The 19,097-nt window shown below is 50.5% G+C and overlaps 7 protein-coding genes across 7 annotated transcripts; 3 read left to right on the top strand and 4 right to left on the bottom strand.

Annotated features, from left to right (window-relative positions):
• Positions 1-562: 562 nt before the first annotated feature.
• On the bottom strand, positions 563-1,985 carry ASPZODRAFT_134790 (hypothetical protein). The gene is made up of 3 exons (XM_022723633.1): positions 1,623-1,985; positions 1,302-1,556; positions 563-1,247 (listed from the first exon to the last, which is right to left on the bottom strand). Exons 1-3 carry the CDS (start codon positions 1,891-1,893, stop codon positions 712-714), a joined length of 1,062 nt encoding a protein of 353 aa, XP_022579207.1. The 5' UTR covers positions 1,894-1,985; the 3' UTR covers positions 563-711.
• A 388-nt stretch (positions 1,986-2,373) lies between these two features.
• On the top strand, positions 2,374-2,853 carry ASPZODRAFT_153593 (hypothetical protein; the record flags this gene model as incomplete). The annotated part of the gene is made up of 2 exons (XM_022725993.1): positions 2,374-2,434; positions 2,522-2,853. 2 exons carry the CDS (start codon positions 2,374-2,376, stop codon positions 2,851-2,853), a joined length of 393 nt encoding a protein of 130 aa, XP_022579208.1.
• Positions 2,854-2,940: 87 nt separating this feature from the next.
• ASPZODRAFT_153594 (hypothetical protein) lies at positions 2,941-3,819 on the bottom strand (the record flags this gene model as incomplete). The annotated part of the gene is made up of 1 exon (XM_022725994.1): positions 2,941-3,819. One exon carries the CDS (start codon positions 3,817-3,819, stop codon positions 2,941-2,943), a length of 879 nt encoding a protein of 292 aa, XP_022579209.1.
• A 4,073-nt stretch (positions 3,820-7,892) lies between these two features.
• ASPZODRAFT_134794 (hypothetical protein) lies at positions 7,893-9,748 on the top strand. Its single transcript, XM_022723634.1, has 3 exons — positions 7,893-8,746; positions 8,807-9,037; positions 9,098-9,748. Exons 1-3 carry the CDS (start codon positions 8,084-8,086, stop codon positions 9,344-9,346), a joined length of 1,143 nt encoding a protein of 380 aa, XP_022579210.1. The 5' UTR covers positions 7,893-8,083; the 3' UTR covers positions 9,347-9,748.
• Positions 9,577-10,876, bottom strand: ASPZODRAFT_134795 (hypothetical protein). The gene has a single exon (XM_022723635.1). It carries the CDS (start codon positions 10,840-10,842, stop codon positions 9,847-9,849), a length of 996 nt encoding a protein of 331 aa, XP_022579211.1. The 5' UTR covers positions 10,843-10,876; the 3' UTR covers positions 9,577-9,846.
• A 337-nt stretch (positions 10,877-11,213) lies between these two features.
• Positions 11,214-13,220, bottom strand: ASPZODRAFT_153595 (hypothetical protein; the record flags this gene model as incomplete). Its single annotated transcript, XM_022725995.1, has 2 exons — positions 11,214-12,170; positions 12,222-13,220. The coding sequence occupies 2 exons, from the start codon at positions 13,218-13,220 to the stop codon at positions 11,214-11,216; spliced, it is 1,956 nt and encodes a 651-aa protein (XP_022579212.1).
• Positions 13,221-17,158: 3,938 nt separating this feature from the next.
• On the top strand, positions 17,159-18,843 carry ASPZODRAFT_18277 (hypothetical protein; the record flags this gene model as incomplete). Its single annotated transcript, XM_022727186.1, has 2 exons — positions 17,159-17,435; positions 17,552-18,843. The coding sequence occupies 2 exons, from the start codon at positions 17,159-17,161 to the stop codon at positions 18,841-18,843; spliced, it is 1,569 nt and encodes a 522-aa protein (XP_022579213.1).
• Positions 18,844-19,097: the final 254 nt, after the last annotated feature.

Genomic DNA, 19,097 nt, shown 5'->3' on the forward strand with positions numbered 1-19,097 from the left:
TCTGCCAGACAGCGTATTCGGTCATGGTCAATCAGTTTCGCTCACTTTGACTAAGCAGATGGTTACCGCCTGAGAGTTCCATAGATTACTGGCTATCAGAAGGCGGGATAATAATACTGCCTGACAAATCATTATTTCTGTTAGTAAGCAAGTAGATGAGAGTCTTTCAATATGATCTAAACTTCACTTGAAAAGTCCTGGAAGGGTTCTTTAACATATAGGCATGAATATGTGTTGTATATTTATGACTTGTAAGTCCATAAGTTAGGTGGTTGGAGGGTTGCACAGGAACATTTACCTTCAACTACAGAGTATAATTGCGCAGTACCACCTCAGGTAGTTATATATATAGACTGTTTAGAAGTCAACCATAGTTTAAAACAATAATATGCCTAATGAAGACCAACATCCAGATAAAAAGGTAAGTAGAGTAGATTAGAATACCAATAGCAATATTGCTTTGAGAATTGCTGAGTTGGAGTGACGTAAAATAGATAAGAATAACACTATCTGTATACAGGTTGTCTTTCCTCGATTCATCACTCACCAAAGTAGACAAGAGAAAGAAAAAAAAAAAAAAACTATGGAAATGCAACCGAGGGGGACGCCGTCAAATCATCGTGCATTATGGACATCTAACAAGCAGAAGGAATTATAGTGACCGGAAGGTCATGAGAGAAGAAGAGGGGGGAGAGGATACAGCAGGAGAGGTCAAAGCCTCACATTCATCGACTTGAGCCGATTACAGCTCTTTAGCTCCATAGCACGAGCCTCCTTCATCTTCTCGACGTCCGGGAAGAACCAGCCCTGGGCGTCTTGGATCAGGCGGTCGCGGACCAGGACTTCGTGGTCGCATTCGTAGCGCAGCTTCTGGACGTACTCGACCTCGACGCGTTGGTCGAGCTTGTTGAATTCGCGCGAGCTGTAATCCTTTACATCGGACGGGTTGACAAAGTAGTTGATGTTCATTTTCGGGGTGGTACGATGCATGGTGTGCGGGGGCACGGCGGTGTCGACCCGGTAAGACGGGCTCACGGGGGTCGACGAGCCGGAGAAGAGCGACGAAAGCAGCGGCAGCACAAACAGGAGGATAAGCGGCAGGAGTTGTTGGACCATCGACCATGTCGACAGCGGCGCTTCCCGCGCCGCGTTGGCTTCTCGCGGCCTTCGACGCGGCCGCGAGCCGCCGAACTGGTGTACTCTGAACCCGGGGCCGCCACCCATATTAAACACAAACTGAGGACCACCTGAAATTATCAGTAAAAGGAATATAGAGGCAAATTAAACAGCATATCTCTTACCGAAAGCACTCCCGCCAAACGCACCCCCACCGAAGAACCGATTGAACAGCTCCTCCGGTGAGATCTCCTCCTCGAACATCGACCCTCCACCACCTGCCGGCCTCCGGGCATTGGCAAACCCGCTGAAGGGCGATGGACCTGCGCCCGAAGGCCCTGCCGCACCGGGGTTGAATCTGCTATCTGGGTCACCGCCGAACTTGTCGTATCTCGATTTCTTGTCGGGATCTGATAGGACCTGGAACGCGCGCGATACAACTAAATCAATCAGTAAATAATAGACCCGAAAAGGAACAGAGATAAATCAAACAAGTGGTGGCTTACGTTTAAACGCCTCGTCCGCCCCGTCATAGCCATTCTTGTCCGGATGGGTCAACAGGCTGAGTTTGCGATAGGCCTTTTTGATCTCCCCGTCTGTGGCGGACTTCTCCAACGACAAAATCTCATAGTAGGCTGTTGTTGAGCACTTGCGTATCCGAATCACCGCCGCCTTCTGCTCGACCGTGTACTTGCGCTCCTGGTTCCCCTGGTTGTGATCGCGTGCTCTCGCCGAGCCCCCGGGGCCAGCATCGGAGCCGGACGCGGTAGCAGGCATCTCGGATCGGTCTCAGCAGATGCCTGTTTGATCTTCCTCAGTACCGGTTCGGGTTCGTAGGAGGTTCCTGTCTTGGTCTTGGCCTTTTTTTTGAACCCTGGTGCTGCAGGTTTGGGACAGTGGCGGCCGGCGGGGAGGGGGGAAAAGGGAAAAGACGCAATGCCCGACGCCTCTGATTTTGCGTCGCGAACAGGCGATATTTCTCTGTTGACAGACGGTGAGTCAGTCAGCCCAAATAAAACGTCGAGCGGGTGGTCAGGGTCCGGATCTCTGATGAGACGGTGTTTTTGTCCGGTCAAAAGCGGACAACCAACGTGGTCTGGAAGAACATTGACGCTAAACCCCGATAGTCTAGATACGGTCTTTGTATTTGCATCTATCTCTCTCTCCCTCCGAAGTACAAATCATTACAAAACACTGTTCTTACTATTCTCCTTGCCCTTGTGCTCCAGGTTTATATTTTATTAATTACTACACTCAATGACTGACTCAGACTCGGACGTGAAAACGTCTCTCGCCCAACGAGCGAGAGCATGGGGAGGTATTTCTCTTCCTTCCTTACCTTGCCTTGTGAACTGGTGAAGCGTATATAAGAAAAGCAAAAAGCCAACTAACTCTGTAATCATAGAAAACCCATTCCCCGCGACGATGCTCGCCTCCCTTATCACAGCCCAACATCTCCGCCCCTTCCAATTCTTCCCGATGCTGTTCCCGCCCGCCCTGCTCTTCACCAGCTACGCCAACGTCGAAGGCTACAAGACTGACAGCGCGGGGATCAGTGCCGCTTGGTCCGGGCTGTACCTGTTGCTTGCTGCGCGGCGGCGGCAGCAGTTTATGCGGAAATGGAGTCCGAGGGGGATTGTGCGCGGGGTTACCATGGGCCTTTGTTTTGTCAATCTTGTCGGGGGTGGGATAGCATATACTCTAGGAAAGAGGGAGGAAGAAGAAGACTCGGAGTAACTGGGATGTAGTTCTAGGGAGGCTTTTTGGGTTAAAAGTATAGATTTATGTACATTATTGTTTGATAATTTTTTATAATGCTAGCCATCAAGACGAGTAGATATTGTTCTGGTCAGTGAGATACTCTCTGACACCCCTCGGAACCAGCCATTCGAGATCATCCGGGCGGTCTCGAACCGCCTGGCGGGCGATGGTGGAGCTCACGGCCCTGTCGCCGGGCTGTTTTCCTTCTACGAAATCGAGACGAGACGCCCATTCGCGCTGCCCGCCCTCACTTTCCCGCCCCCCCTGCGCCAGATTGAGCAGGAAGGCCTTCTGTTCTTCGCGGCCGCCCCAGTCGCTGTCCGGCCGGAGAGTGACGCGGAGTCTGTGCCGGGACAAGAAGGGCGCCAACGGCTGCAGCGTGTGGGAGGGCGGGTAGTATTTCGTGTCGAAGATGCGGATCAAGGTATCGTAGCCCGTCAGATGAACCTGTTCCAGTGTGGGCGGGTAGATGGCCGCCTCTTCAATCTCGACCGCCTTGTCCACGAAATACGGCCTCTTGGTGACCCCGATATCAATCTGGGGGAGTAGCTGTGGCTGCTCTCCTTGTGTAGCAGTCTCCAACAGATTTGCTCGCACGTATTCCAATAGATCACCCGCAAACAGTTCCATCATCGCCAGCCGGTCCTCGAACAGCGCCGGTTTTGACGGCTTGTCTGCATTCTGTGTGGCGAGGAGCAGTAGTAATCGTGACGAAACAGTAGGCTTATCCAGCAGCGCGGAGACTGCAATGCGGAGATGAGCGGTGGTGGGAGGATTGAAGGAGGAGTCGAGCACGTAGAGGAGTTCTGGCGGCGACGTCTGCTGCTGCTGCTGCTGCTGCTGGGCGGGGACCGTCTGGATGACCTCGAACGCCTTCGGCGAGGCAACGAAGCGCTGCAGGGCGGTCTTGTAGTGCGCTCGTAATGACTGGAAACTGTTCATATTAAGCAAAAACCGACAGTTCTTTTTTCATACGATCATATATGGAATATACTCCATTCGATAGTGGGTTTTCATTCGTGGATAGCAACATGAGGTTTCTGGTTGATGGCATCATGCTTACCTGATCATGTTTACTCCGTACTCCGTACGGAGTACAATTACCCTAGTTAGGGCAAGCAAGGCGCAGAGTGTTTTGGTAGGCTTGCAGTTCTGAAACGCTGCAAGCGCCGATCAGACCCTGCAGGCGATCTGAGTAAAAACTAATAATATGGAAATAATAATAATAATAATTTGGAGTATTGATCGTGCGATCTACTCCATAGCGGCAGTTGTTGTTTATTCGAGACTATCGAGTGCCCCAGATATGCAGGTACTATTATGAAATACTTGGGTAATTTAGGTAGTAATTAGTTAGTCAGTTACTAACTAGTACCTACCTACCTAGTTACATGGTTAGGTTAGGTAGTTAGCAAATTGACTAGTATTTAGTTACCTAGGAAGTCAGTTGCTAGGCACACCATAACTACTTGTTACCTACCTACTCTGTAGGTACCTAGATAACATAGGGCGAGACGGGGTTTGCTTGTCCCAATCTAGTGCGTGCGGCCGCCGCTATAAAGTGCGACATGAGAGCGGCCAAGATGCGGCAGCAGCGGCCACACAGGGGTTAAGTGACGCTGCCTTACCTACCTAGGTATTCTTAGTATCTACCTAGTAGATCTGGGTCAAAAGCTGCCAATGTTTAGAAAGGGCCAAGTTCCAGTGCTAAGTGGTCTTGTCGCCTCCGACGGCCGGCAGATGCCAAGACTCAAGAGATGCAGTCGAGATGCAGTCGAGATGCCGACAAAGATCACATCTGCTCCGGCACTCAGTAACAAATTTGTCAGTGGACAGGTCCAGTGGTAAACGATTAGACCCCTTATTTGAGACGCAGAATAATGAAACCAAGGCCGCAGAAGTTGCTCGCGCCAGATGACGTCATTTTCGAGTGCAACAAAAAGGTCAGGTCGTCACCGTCTCAGCCTCTACGAGTCGACAATGACATATTTCATCAACTATTCGGAGCGCATATGCAATCACGGAATAAAGTAAAGTAATGATGTATCATCATTCTGTTTACTACAAAACGCGGAATACAATATGTACTAGCTTATGATGATGTAATCAAATTCAATGAACATTAGACATACAGCCTATTGTAGTCCGCTAACTTTATAACTAACTTGTAGAAATAAATGATAGATGGAATTAGCGCGCAGGAATAAGAAAGCATTGTACAGCAAAAGTCAGACAGAAGGGGCCAGGACCCAGTGTCATCTTAATATTGCGTTGGCATGTGCTTCCAGGCACTGCCCTGAGGGCATCCGGATGCAGCTTTGCATGTCTAGTTAAGAGAAATGATAGTGTCATCATCTTCCTGAAAATAAAAGAACAGGTTCAACCGAATTCTATCTACATAGAGCTTGTTGTATCAAGGAGGAAAGAAGTAAGAAGGAAAGGATAATGCGAGTTGCTTTAATATGGGTATTAGACAACGACACTAAGCCCAATTTGGATAAGGGACGCTGGAGCCTGGTCTCGGCTGCTTTAGACAGACACAGCAGATAACTAACCCATCCTCTTAGAGAAGGGAGAGAGGAACGACCATCATCCCGACGGATTATTCCTTCTGTAACTTGCCACACTGTCTCTACTTTCTCCACCATGTCCAATCTTTCATCTCTCATGGAAAATGTCATGATATGAGTACGAGAACGGAACGACCGGCGTGAATTCCTGACCAGAGCGATTATAACTAAACAGTCAGCAATATTCGCAGGCATAGGACGACATTCTGGAGAGGTTTGGCTTACAGTGGAAAGATACTAGTTCGAGAACTGTGCCTCATGCCGAGCATATTTAGGTAGCGAGTGACTTAACAGCGTGGTATCCTGGTCAGATACAGACAGACGAAAGAGCAGCGTCTCTGCATCGGCAAGAACCCCCTCGGGTGCATCTAGAGAAGGTAGTCGCCTAGAGAGGAAGGAAGCATTGTTCCTATGCCGACGTACTAATATTTTCTAATTGGAGAATTCATACTAAGATGCATTTTCTGGTAGGAGCGCTGCTTTGCAATTTCGTGATGGTAGTATGGTTGAATATACCACGAGTCCGAACATATCTAACCATGAAGTCGCCCAGTTTTTTCCAGACAAATTGGCAATCTGGCCCGCCCTGTACCCTCTATCGCGTTAAGTTGACCATTTTGACGTTGTTGACGGTACAGAGGCGAATGAGGCCAGCGCGGTGGGTGAGGAACAGGGTGAGGGAGAGAGGGTGTCGGTGGTGAGGCATAAAGCGGCGGGATGCACGCGCTAATCCGGAAGTCGAGCACCCACGATCTCTCGATACCTAGGTCCCTAGGTAGTTACAAGGTATTATTATCTAGTTGCCTACAGGCTGGGATACAACCAACTAACACTCATTTATGATAGTACAATAATTAGAAAGATTCTAAATAATCCTATCTCAGTGAAACACCGGTGGAAATTTCTCCTGATCAGAGAACTTCAGTGGGTCTAGAACTTATCAGGAGCGAAAAGCTAGACTTTGTGAGACGAACCTGAAATAGAGAAAAACCATATTCTAACTACTGATTCTGTTCCATGGCTGTGGCATGCCAAGACCTAGTGGTTGTACAGAGTACATGTATGGAGTACTGTGGTCTTGTGCAGTAGCAGTGTGTACAGCATATACTATGTAGCACGAGGACATAGGCAGTAAATAGTACCTACGGACTACGGAGTGAGTACCAAGGACGACTAGCCTATGTAGGTACCTAAGTCTCTGGCGTACGGAGGTCCGGACTCTACGGACTCATGGAGTACCCCAGAAGCTCGGAGAAAGAAATTTTCTGTATGAGTAAGAGATCTTAACTCCTCCACTTTCAACCCCGTTGCGATGAATAACAATTGTCTATATTAATATTATTCGTTCCTCTCCGAGCCAGTCCAGACTCGATGATCTACACCCAATATCCCAAGATAAGCGTGCTCAGGCCCGTGTCAGCCAGGATCAGACTTGTGGTACTTGGCGGGTAACTAGTTATGGAGTAACTACCCAGGTAGATTAGGTAGGTAGGTAGGTAGGTACCTAGACCAAGGTATGTTTCACTCAACATTAAGTTTTGAGTCTGCAGAACTGTTCAGGTACAACATCAGAGAGTACAAGTATCACTAACTCGTTACCGTTAGTAGTTGCTCTAGAATTACTGCCAAGAGAAGCGTGCGAGTGGAAGTCTGAATAGGAATCAAACTCAAGAATAGGAGAAATGTCGTACGTATGATTTTTCACATTTGTCCAAGTCTGTAGAAAGGGGGGTGACGCCACCCATGGAAGCAGCGTCAGCACTGCGGTAGGTAACTTAGGTACTCCATAGTGCCGAGTACTAGGTAACAGTAACTATTTGTTTTGCTCCATCCATGATAACAATCATACATCTGCCGTAGGGATACAGTGTAAGTAGAATGGGCGTGTAATCTTAATAAATTAATGAATTATTCGAAATAGAATGAGAAGTAATCAAACCTTACGAGTCACCACTAATAAAAAAATAATCAAATATTATAATACTTCCAGCCAGACATGGGCTACGATCAATTTTGGCCTAATAACAACGAAACGAGCTAACCACGATAGGGGCGAGCCGTGCTGCCTGACTGGAACGTGGTTGGAGCCGTTGCTGGTGGGATGAGATTAAAGTGGCCAGGGGCAGGCCAATCAGCAGCCACCCACTGGGTCCACGAAACACCCGGGCACCACCGCCAATCCCGTTTCCACCGCCCAGCGCCACGCAATCTGCCAGCCCGCGCCAGCACTGGCAGGTACCACCTCACATTAGCCCGATTGGGAAAGGAGTATGGCTCTGGCGCCCCCCACTCTGGGCGTCTCTGAGCGTCTCTGACTGCTGGCAGTGCCGGGCCTTTTAATTACGCTTGCTCTCCCTTTTCCCAGCCCGCCCTCTCTCTCTCTCTCTTTTTAACTGTCCCTCCGCTGGCTGTTATTCACTCCCTCTCTCTTCGTCTCCGCGACAGAGTCAGCCTTCCTTTCTGCTCAACCCCAGTCACTCTTTCACCCTACCTCGCGAATAGATTTCGCGAAACGACATTCTTTGACACACACACACAGCGCTCGACTTCGGTCCTGTTCTTGACAAGAAAACTCACACAAAAAACCCCCTCGTAAAGAAGAAAATCTATCAAATACGCATTGATTGTCGAGCACCATGCAGTTCACCAGCAAGATCTCCGTCGCCCTTCTGGCTGCTTTCGCGGCCGTCGGTCAGGCTGACCACAATGCCCTGCATCGTCGTCAGCAGGCCGAGAGCAGTGCCAACGCCGTCACCGTCATCTCCTCCGTCCTGGTGGTCCCTACGCCTGTGCAGACTACTACCGCCGCCGACGCTGCTGCTACCTCCGATGTTGCGGCTGCTACCTCTGACGTTGCGGCTGCTACCTCGGAAGTTGCCGCTTTCTCCTCGTCCTCGGCCGTCTCTGCCGCCTCTGCTGTCTCTTCGGCCGCTGCCGCCGTTTCGGCCGTTTCGGCCCCTGCGGCCTTCTCGTCTTCTTCGGCCGTCTCGTCCTTTTCCTCCTCCTCCTCTTCCTCTTCCGCCGTCGTTGTTCCTCCTTACCTCTCTTCTAACGCTGTCACCTCCTCCGTGGCGGTGCCTCTGAGCACTGGTGTTGCCGGTGCTACCGGTGCTGCCTCTGCTGGCTCTTCCAGCGCTGGCTCTTCTGGTTCGGACTCGGCCTCGGCCTCGACTGAGACCGTGGTGACTACCACCACCGAGGACGTCACCCTCACCTACACTATTGGCGCTGGTACCTCGACCACCGTCGTGACCACCACCGTTCACAAGACCTCGACTCTGGTTGAGACCGTGACTGTCGTAAGTATAACACTAATCAACAAACTGGGAACATCCGAAGACTGATTCTAAATACTCAAGACCCCTGAGGCCGCTGGCTCCACAGAGACCTACACTCTCGTCGCCGTCGCCGCTACCACCGGCTCTTCCGCTGCCGCTGCCGCTACCACTGCTGCCGCTACCACTGGCTCTTCCGGCTCTTCCGGCTCCACTGGCTCTTCTAGCAGTGCTGCTGCTGGAAGTGCCGCTGCTTCGGCCGCTGGCTCTTGCGCCCCTGCCGAGACCGTCACCGTGACTGCTACCGTCACTGTGGTAAGTTTTTTGATAGGGCAAAGATCTGGTACTGTGCATGAGCTAATTCAACCCGTCCAGACCGCCGGTGCTGCTTCGGCTACCCCTGTTGTTGACGACGACTCCACCACCTCTACCTCCACCGTGATCGTCAGTGCCGAGACTACCGCCGCCGCGGCCACCTCTGCTAGCTACATCCCGACTGCTCTTCCCAGCGTCTCTTCCCGCCCCTACGGCAACGGCACCAAGCCCTGCAGACCCAAGTATGCTTCTTCCTCGGGCTTCCTGACCAGCAAGCTTCCCCTGTCCACCGGATATCCCCTGCACTAAGCGGGAATAAAATCCTGGACACGAAGTTTCTGGCGCGGCCGAGTGTGACTACTGCAGAGTATCTTTAATCTTTCTTTTCGCGCGATGCGTGCTGGCATTGTACCTATTTAGACGAGATCTGGTGCTAACAGTGCTTTTTCTTCATTCTCTTCTTCCAACATTTTGTGAGACGGAATCTTCCAGCCTCCGATGTTGTTTCATTCTAATTGAATCTGTATGATTCCTTTTTCCCCCCCTCCTCTTCAACCGAGCTTTGCTCTTGTCATATCTTGACCGAGGTTTATCCTTGCATTTTCATCTCCGTATGTCAGATGGCCGTGACCAGACTTCGAGACGGGTGCGAGGGAGACACGATTCATTCCATTCTACTGTACAGTTATTAGACTTCTTTTGTTTATTACAGCGTGCGAAAAGTATCACGACCTATCCATACGAAGTATGACAGTAGTGGTAATAGTAAATACAAGTGATGATATATAACTAACTAGTCCCCCATCTAACTATATAGTATCATCGACCTCCCCTTTGGCCAATCTCTCACGCATACTCCGCCACTCCAACCAGGTCAGACCTTGTAACAAGCAATCGGCAAGGTCATCCAATTTGCCGATGCCACTGGCACCGCCAATGCCTGCAGCAGTAGTGGATTTGCGGTCTTTCCTCCACTTGCCCAGATATGCATCGACAGTATCCTGGACAGAAGGATTCCCGACGCAAAGTTTAGCAGGGGTAGTAGCTGTATCATCATTACCAAGAGACAGCCATCTCGCCACTCGATCGATCTTGTCCTTTTTCCCTTCCCGGCCTGTGACCTTGTTCTTCGAATCCTGCCAGTATCGTACCACCCGCTGCGGCTGGATAGGAATAACTTGTGGTGTAGTGGTGTTCTGCTGCGAGGTCTGCGAGGTTTTGGACAAAGTATGTAGAACAGCATAGATCATCCCTTCCAACATGCCGACGCGGATCGTCCACTCCTGTACTGCGCTGCTACCCCCCGTACGAAACCGCTGGCGCTCGATCAGGATGTGCGTGGGGTGGTATTTCTCCAGTAAAGTTGAAGTCAGATCGTATGCATGTGCTGCGTAGAGGGGGGGTGAAAAGTCGGTCGAATTTTTCTTCTTCTTCTTCTTCTTCTTCTTCTTTTCATCCTTACTATCCCCCCCATCAACTGGAATACTTGTCGTCGTTGAATCTGCTGGATCGGCAGTCATCAAAGAGAATCGCCGCCATGTATTCAAGACTGGAGGCTTCGACTCTCGAACGAGAAGATGCGCGTACGCCAGATTCTGGATCCCCATGTCGATGCTCAAGATGCTCATCTCATCGTTCTTTCGGGATTCCACTTCCTCGCGTGTCTGGGAGAGTTCGGCTTCCAGTCGCTCAATGAGGATCCGTTTCGTCCCTGACGAGGCGATTCCTGTTGCTTGTGCGATTTGCTGCAGTTGCGTCGCTTTGAGGGCTGGGAGCCATGATTTCAGAACGATGGATGATTGCATTTGCCTGATCTCTTTGCAACGTGTACATTTCAACACATGTATACTGACTGACTGTTGTCTGAGTCCAGCTTCTTGGGACAATGTTTTCATCACGTGACTAAATATAGATTCTCATTCTTTCGATCCTTACAGCAACTGATTATTATTATCTCTACCTAGGTAGGTAATTGCTAGCTAATAGGCTATATTATTCATACAAGCTCGGATCTCGGAATTAGACTATATTCTATCAATAATCCTCCACGACGCCAGCCAGAATCTACCATGCAACCCGCTAAATGCAAAGAGCAGACAAGAAAACAGGGAATCGAAAAGGAACAAGGCAAAAAAAAAAGGAAATAAAGTGGATGATAAGAGGATGAGGTGAAACTTCATAGCGACTGGCTGAACAGATTCAAAACCTGGTCGTCCGTGGCGACGACTCCTGTCTCGAGAGAGGGGACAGCCTCACGCGCGTACAGGATGGGCGCCCACACACGCCAGTGTAGGACACCCATATGAGCGAGCCTCATACCGATCCGTTCCATATCGCAGTGCCGCTGCGTGAGGAGTAGCATGTGGTGCGGGAGCGGCACGTCGCGTTGTGATTCGCAGATGGCCAGCGGTGACATGGTGAGGTATCTTCTTGCCGAGGCACAGGTTGTGGCCATCAGTTTCTCCCGTAGAGAGGCCTGGTGGAACTGAAACAGTTCCGAGTCATTGGTCAGATAGCACTCGAGCACGGCTTCGATGCGAGAGATGACATCGTCCGCCGCCACAACGATGCCTGAGTCCTCGCCGCAGCAGGCGGCGCATGCGAACCGCGCAATCTCCAGCGAGACGTTGCGGACGTTCCGGAGCCAGCGCGTTTCGCCGCGGTGGCAATCCTCCGTCTCGCCTAGCAACGACCAGATCCGGGACCGGAAGATCGCGTAGGTCTCAGCTGGGGTTGAAAGAACTCGCTTCTGGTTGTCAACATACGACTCGAAAATTGACCAGCAGATGTCCAGGTTGATTAGGTTCTGCAGGTTCGACCGTAATTGCCAGAGTCGCTCTGAGTCGAAGATAAACGTCTCGGGGAACCCATCGGGGCTGTGGAATTGTAACAGCAAGTCAACTAGACCCTGGAACATGACCTGCACTGGCCGGAAACTGTCGGCGGCCGCCGTGATGGCGCTCTTGTCCCTCCGGGCGAGTTCTTGCTGGCGAAGTCGCAGGTACCACTGTTTGGAAGGTTCCACGCTGAAGTTATCCCGCTCCATCTTGCTGCGGAAGTACTCCTGGAGAAATGGGACTGTATCTTCGATGAGAAGGACGCGGAATGCACGGATTTGGTGATTGGCGACATCCTAAACAGTCAGTAGACGCTTACAACGATAGTATTGCGAAAAGTTGCTTACCAGTTTCATGGCTTCCAGAATCGCAAAGAGGGTTTGGAGCCCGCAGACGATTTCACGCGAGTTCTGCGAATGAAATCCCGAAGTAATCTGTTCGACCATCCGATCTGCCCATTCATCCCTCATGGGAGCGCAGTGAGTCTTGAGCAGTGCAGAAAGCCATTTGGCCAGCCCGACCATGTCGAGAACACCTTTCTTGATCTGCTGCATTAGTAATGGGACCTCCAGGTTCTGCATGACACTGGGATGATCCCGCTCGGGGACCAGGGTCTTGAGGACATCCTGGAGCGTTTCAAACATGGCCGGAAGTCTCGGTTCGAACGTTTGCGCGGGGATATCGACTGGGGAAGCCTGGTCACTTGGACTTTTTGAATCACTCGTGTCCTGTGATGCCGCTGACAAGAACGCATATATTGAAATTTCGTTGGACATGGCCTCCCAGTAGTCCGCCGCTTCCTTCCTCTTTTTCTTCCCCTTTTCACCGTCGAGGTCCGGTTTGAAATGAAGGTCGCGATCAAAGTTGGCATCCATGCGCAGGTTGATGTTGTTCATGATGCATGGAAGATCGAGCTCGCTCAGTGTCCTCTTGGTCACAGGCGGGTAGCGCTTCGCTGTCCGCAGTAGCCGTTGCTCTCTCGTACCGAGATCTAACGTATTAGGAATCGCCATCGCCTCCGGCGACGGTGGCGGCCCTCTCAAACGGGCCTGGGAAGGCATTGATGATGCTGGTAATGATGATGATGACGATGACGACGCTGATGATGATGCAGATTCAGTGCCATTGCGGTAGGGGAGCTTAGTCGACACTGGCCGCTGATTCCCGCTGGCCGATTCTGCCTTCTCGCGTCTCTCTGACCGGCGGTCCAGGCTCTCGTCGTTCTTCGGCAAGTCCTTCGAATGGCTGCTGCCCCCGGCATATGGCTCTAAAGTGCACTCTGGGCTGTCCTCCTTGCCATGCCTATCTCGTCTTGCTTCCTTGGTCTTCTGAAGATCCATGTCCATCAATCCTGCCCTGCCTAACCCCAAGGCGATAGCTGTAGGATAAATAAGCTGTGGTGGCGTGGTTGGTGATAAAGTATATAAAAAAACCCGGTCTTTGTAATATAGTCTCGTCGCAAGGAACAAAGGTCATAAAGCTTCACCTTGGTGTATGAGACACAACATATCCTCCCTTATTCCAATTGCTGATATACAATCTTCCAATACCCTTCTTTTCCTTTTGAAGATTCACCCGATTCACAACCCGTCGCCACGTTCAAGAAGCCTGAGGCGGGCAACAAATCACCAAGTTGGATTGAATGATCGGCGAGGATGATATAGAGGCGATGATCAACAATCGAGATTATCTTCGGCTAGGGTACTGAATGTTCATGCGACAATTGGAGGTGTCAAACCCGGCGAGTGTATAGCGTGGACGGTAGGGAGGGAAGGAGTCAGTTGGAAGGGGATTTTGCGCCGAATTGAAATGCCGGAAATCCAAACCAGAAAAAAAACCGAAAAAAAGAAAAAAAAAACAAAAGAAAAAGAAATAAAATTGACACTTCAAGCAGGAGAGGGGGGGAAGAGAAAAAAAGCAATGACAGAGAGGACACGAGGCGTGCGCTGTTGTTGTTTGGTCAGAGCTCATGCATCAACAACAATAATGACATGGAGAAGATCCGCCAGCAAGGCAAAGCAGACGGTGACGAAACAGCCCTAAAAAGACAGCTGATCTGGGCGAATAAAAAAAAGGGCAGCAGAGAAATTATGATAATACTGGTTGAAGATCACCCGAGGACACGACGTCGGATATAACCAATGGTACAGTGCTGGGAACATCCAGTGTTTTCAACATGACGGTTTGGGAGCAGGGGCACCAGGTCCTTTGACGAAGAAGGGATTCAAGAGCGTGCGCATGGCCGACCAAACGAGTAATGACCTGACTACAGACGTCGAGAACAGCTTGGACTAGTGGATGCGCCACTAGGACATCAACATCGCCGAGACCGCTTTGATAAAAGTGAGGCTGTTGATCATAAACGCTTGCGTCCCTCTCCAGCGTTTGCAGCGCCGGGGGAGCATAAGCAAGCACTCCAGCCACCTCGGACTATAGTTACTTACCAGTTAGCGACTGAACTACCACCAGGCGTGTGTGGTCTGCCTGTGTGTGGAATGACGTGGGAGTCTTTATCTGCTGTCTCGTTTCGCACCCGGCGATCTGGCAACGCAGACCAGCGCAGGGACGAGGACACACACTCTAAGAAATTAATAAAAATAATAATAAAACCATATAATCATAAAAAATAAATAAATAAAGGGATGTACTCCGTACGTATCACCCACACTAGCCACTGCTTGTCGAGCCGAACTGTGCGAGGGATGCTGCAGCTAAAATTCCGCATCATTCCCTCAGCATTCCTGACAAGACGTTGTGTACGATCTCGGCAGGACGTGCGAGGGGAGGAACGCTGTTATCCGGTGATGGAGGAGGAGAGCATACCACGCGCCCACGACGAGTTCAGTTGCGAACCTAGCCTAGGATGACCGACCATCGGGCGTGTTTCGTTCATGATGCATCCCAGTGCCCATGCAGCTTTCCGCCCCGCTGTACGGAGTGCGCAGTTTGCTGGGAACGAACGCCTCGACATGGCTCGGGACAGGCAGGGAGCGCATTCCAGTCGCGGTGGACGGGTTGGATTAGCGTTGAAGCCGTTCCAAGTCCCCTCTGTTGCTTAGTTCATCTGTTCCCCTTGCCAGATCCGTATTCTGACGCATCGGGTTTCATCTTAAGAGACATTGCTCCCAGGGCCTTTTGTTATGACCCCTTCAACCCCTTCAACCCCTTCAGTGCTGCACGGAGTACAGGAGCTTATTTTCTGGCCTGATCGCTGGTCCAGTGATCGCGGCTTCGCGCAGCAAGTCGGTCGATTGCCTTGATATCGGTGGTGTGTGGTTGGGAGATCGAAATTGGTGTATAAGTCGTACACTTAAGTGCTCCGAGTGTGAATCACACCTTATTCTTGCCCTGTCTCCCCCCCCTCCCTTCCCTGTCCCCCGCTCTTTGTTTATAAAAATTTTAATTCCACCCATTCTCGAAGGATCTGACTGCGGTTGTTGTTGGCATTATTATTCCAGTTAGCCACTCTATCCCAAGAAACTTTTGTCTGTGCTGTTGTTCCAGAATCTCCACCCAATCACAGGAAAAGGGGTCGAGGAAATGATGGGTTCAAGGCTGCGTTTTCTTTTGTCGCCTTGGAACGACGGGCCTTTTTTCTCCCCCCCCTTCTGTACTACTCAATGGCTTCACCTCGTGGGCCTAACACTCTGTCAGTATTCCGTACTCTGTACTCGGTAGTAGCAAAAATCACTACTCCGTAAATTTTGATTCCCTTGGGAGGCAGCGGATCCAGGCGTGCTACGAGCCTGAATTGGCTGCAAGGAGCAGATAAACCCAAGGCATCCGCTCCAGTGATGATTAGGATATAAAGTAGAAGGTATCGTTGTCTGTACGAAGCACACCAAGAAGTGGGCTGTGTGTGCGCACTGCGTAGTCACTGCAGTGTCCACGTCTGGTTGAACACGTCCCACGCTTCGATGCCAGATGGTTCCAAGACTCAAGTACGGAGTAGTCACGGGGGCCGATGTGATGTGGACCGTGTGTGGTGCCTTGCTATTATTATTGAACGTGTCTTGTCGCTTTTCAGGCAGGAATATTGGCCGATAAATGGTCCCTCCCATGCGTGTGGCATGTTGTGACGTTGTCAGGTAGTCTCAGGTCTGAGTCTCCATCGGCTTCCAAGCTCCCCAAAAGGCCTGGTGCTGTGCTCCCCGGCGATAGGGGGGAAGAGGGGGAAGAGATGGGTCGGTCGCGGGCATCGATCGGCTGGTTTGTGGATTAAAGGGGGTCGAGACCTACATTCAACGCCTCACTTTGTGCTCTTGGCCAACAGTCGCCCGTTCAATGATCCATCTGGGAAGCAAATGGATCGGGACAGAACCGAAGTGGCGTCCCCCACAAACCGGCGGTAAGTTTTTGTTTCTTTTCTTTTGTTTGACGATAACGACTGGCCGACCTCATGAGATGGAGTCCTTGAGGCTTCAAGTCCATGACAGTTTTGGCCGATCAGGCGAAAGAGCGGTGACACAGACTAATCCCGCCGCTCTCCGGGGCTGCCGGTAGAAGAAAATAAGGGCGACGATGATGTCGATAATGAGGATTAATAAGGCCCTGCTTGATGCAATCCTAACTGGGTTTTAGGGCTGAAGGCACATGGGAGGAAATCCAGCCTTGACGTTGACTCCATCCTGACTGCTGTTGATGACGGAGGGGTCAGTCAAATTATTAATCGAGGTATGGGATAGGCAGCTAACGTTAACATCAGACAGCTCAGCCTTGTGAGAAGCACGGTCTGATTATTAGTTAGAGTAAATAAATACCTTAGTTATGGGGGTAGATTTATATCTTAGAGTGTCCATAGCGATATCTTTGAAATCTAGACTCCGTAGTAGGCTGATATGCTGTGCCATGTTTTCTTGCCTGAGGCAGCAAGGCACATGACCATCGTCAACTGGCAAGAAGTCTCGAGGGACGCGACACAACAAAGATAAGTTCGAACCAGAGACAGTACCTCCCTATTAGCAATGTTGAGTTCCACATGGCAAAGAAGCTGTTGTGGTTGACTGATGATAGAATCGGCACCTTGACAGGTAATAGAATCTCTAGACGATGGCGTTTTCACCCTCAATAGGACTGGCCTTTATTGAGGTCAGGATCCGGACAACACCCCGCAGAGGCTTCCTCAATAGACTGAATCAGCACGACAGTTACTATGGATTTTTCAGGTCATATGATGTTCATCGTGCGACTGGACTTCCTACACTTCGAATGTTGGGAAATACGCAACCTGCTCCTTACAAGTCAAGATCTCGACGCCAAGTAGCAGCCGCAAGGTTACCTGAAAATGTCTGGCTGCACTTTACTTCTGATTGTGTTGCTTGTTTCTGCCTTCTTCTCCCTCTTGCATTACCTATGGGTCGGATCGATCTGGGTCATCGCTGGGGTATCGTCACCTTTACTACCCAATATATCTCGGTTCGAGGTCCATTCCTTACCGAAAGGTCCTGCTCTACCACGCAACTGGGCAGGCAGGCTTGAGATTCCTGAAGTGGAAGAAGGCAACTCCCTTTTTTTCTGGCTTTTCGAAGCAGAGGAGGCTGAGTACGACGAGAATCTGATCCGTGAGTTACCTCTATTTGAACAAGCCATATAAACTTCCAACCCTTCACTAACAGGGCCCCCTTTTTCCTTTTGGCAGTATGGTTTAATGGTGGCCCGGGCTGTTCATCACTGTTAGGTCTGACTACCGGGGGTGGCCCTGTTATTTTTGAAGGCAATACGACGAATCTGGTTCGAAACCCTTATTCGTGGTCGAAGCTGGGACATGTCCTTTACATTGATCAGCCTGCCGGAACAGGCTTTTCCACTGCCAGCAACCCATACCCGGTCACAACTCAAGACCGGGTATCCTCTGACTTCTACAAATGGATGCAAGGCTTCTTCTCACATTTCCCGCACCTCAGCTCAAAACGAGTCCACATGATGGGGGAATCATATGCCGGCATATATATTCCATATTTCGCGTCAGAGATCCTCAAGAACCACGAGTCCCTCCCGATAAACATTGCGTCTTTATCCCTTGGGGATGGAACATGGGGTGACAGCGTCGCCATGTCTTCTGCGGCTACGGGCGCGTATCTCCGCTTGCACCGCTCACTGCTCAATATTTCAGAAGACACAGTATCAGCATTTACCGAAGCAGATCAAATGTGCAGGTTTGACACAGTCATGCAACAGGCATCCGAATACCCGCCTACCGGGACGATCCTCGTACCGGGGAACGGGGATGAGATGAATATCAAATTACGCTTCAGTAGGGATACAGAGAGTGCCGAGAGCGCCACCTGCAACACGCACCCGAAAACAGCAGATGAGATTCTTGCCTCCATCCTGAACTCGACCTGTGACGAACGTTGCGCCACCTTTTCTACGGCAATAAACTACCTTAGTACAGCTAACAAGTGTTTCGATGTATACAACATCCGCCACGGATGCGACACTGCGAACCCCATGGCCCTCCTAGAGGATTACTTCAACCGTGCCGACGTCCAGATCGCTCTGAACATTCACCCGCAGTCCAGAGACGCGCAGAAACCCCTTTTCCAGCAATGCAATCATGATATCCTCACCACGCTTCTCTCTGCGCCTACCCCTCCGACAGCCCCCGCGTACGATATCCTGCCTCGGCTGATCACGACAGAGAACATTTCCGTCCACATCTATTCCGGGGAATACGACATGCTGGTCAACCACCTCGGTACGGAGCTCTGTCTACAAAATATGTCGTGGCGAGGAGCCCAGGGGTTCACAGAGAAGCCCTACCGGGTCTTTTATACCGACCAGGCGCTCCCTGAAACGCCGAAATTGACAAATGGAGAAAAGGAGAAAACAAGCCGACGTGAAGCAGGCATCTTCGCCTCCGAACGCGGCCTGACGTACCATCTCTTCTGGGGAGCGGGGCATACCGTCATCTCTGATAAACCGCAGGAGATGTTTGCCTATGTTCGAGATGTGGTTCTGGGTTCTTAGCTACGGCCAGTTTGGAGTTTTTATCGGTCATCTAGAATGCTTTAAAGCTATAGTTCTTTTTCATCCTATATTTTGATCATATGCATAACGCACCCGAATAGTAGTTATAAAAGGGTCATGTTGGGCTTTGACGAGATATACAATCAACATAGAAAGAACAATAACCAACCCCCCGCTCATACCTGATATCAAAGAATAAGAATAACGCCTACAAAAAAAAGAAGACTAGCCAGTACTCCAACCCGCGTCTGCCA

Source organism: Penicilliopsis zonata (assembly GCF_001890105.1).
Source record: "Penicilliopsis zonata CBS 506.65 unplaced genomic scaffold ASPZOscaffold_13, whole genome shotgun sequence".
NCBI classification, from domain to species: Eukaryota; Fungi; Ascomycota; class Eurotiomycetes; order Eurotiales; family Aspergillaceae; genus Penicilliopsis; species Penicilliopsis zonata.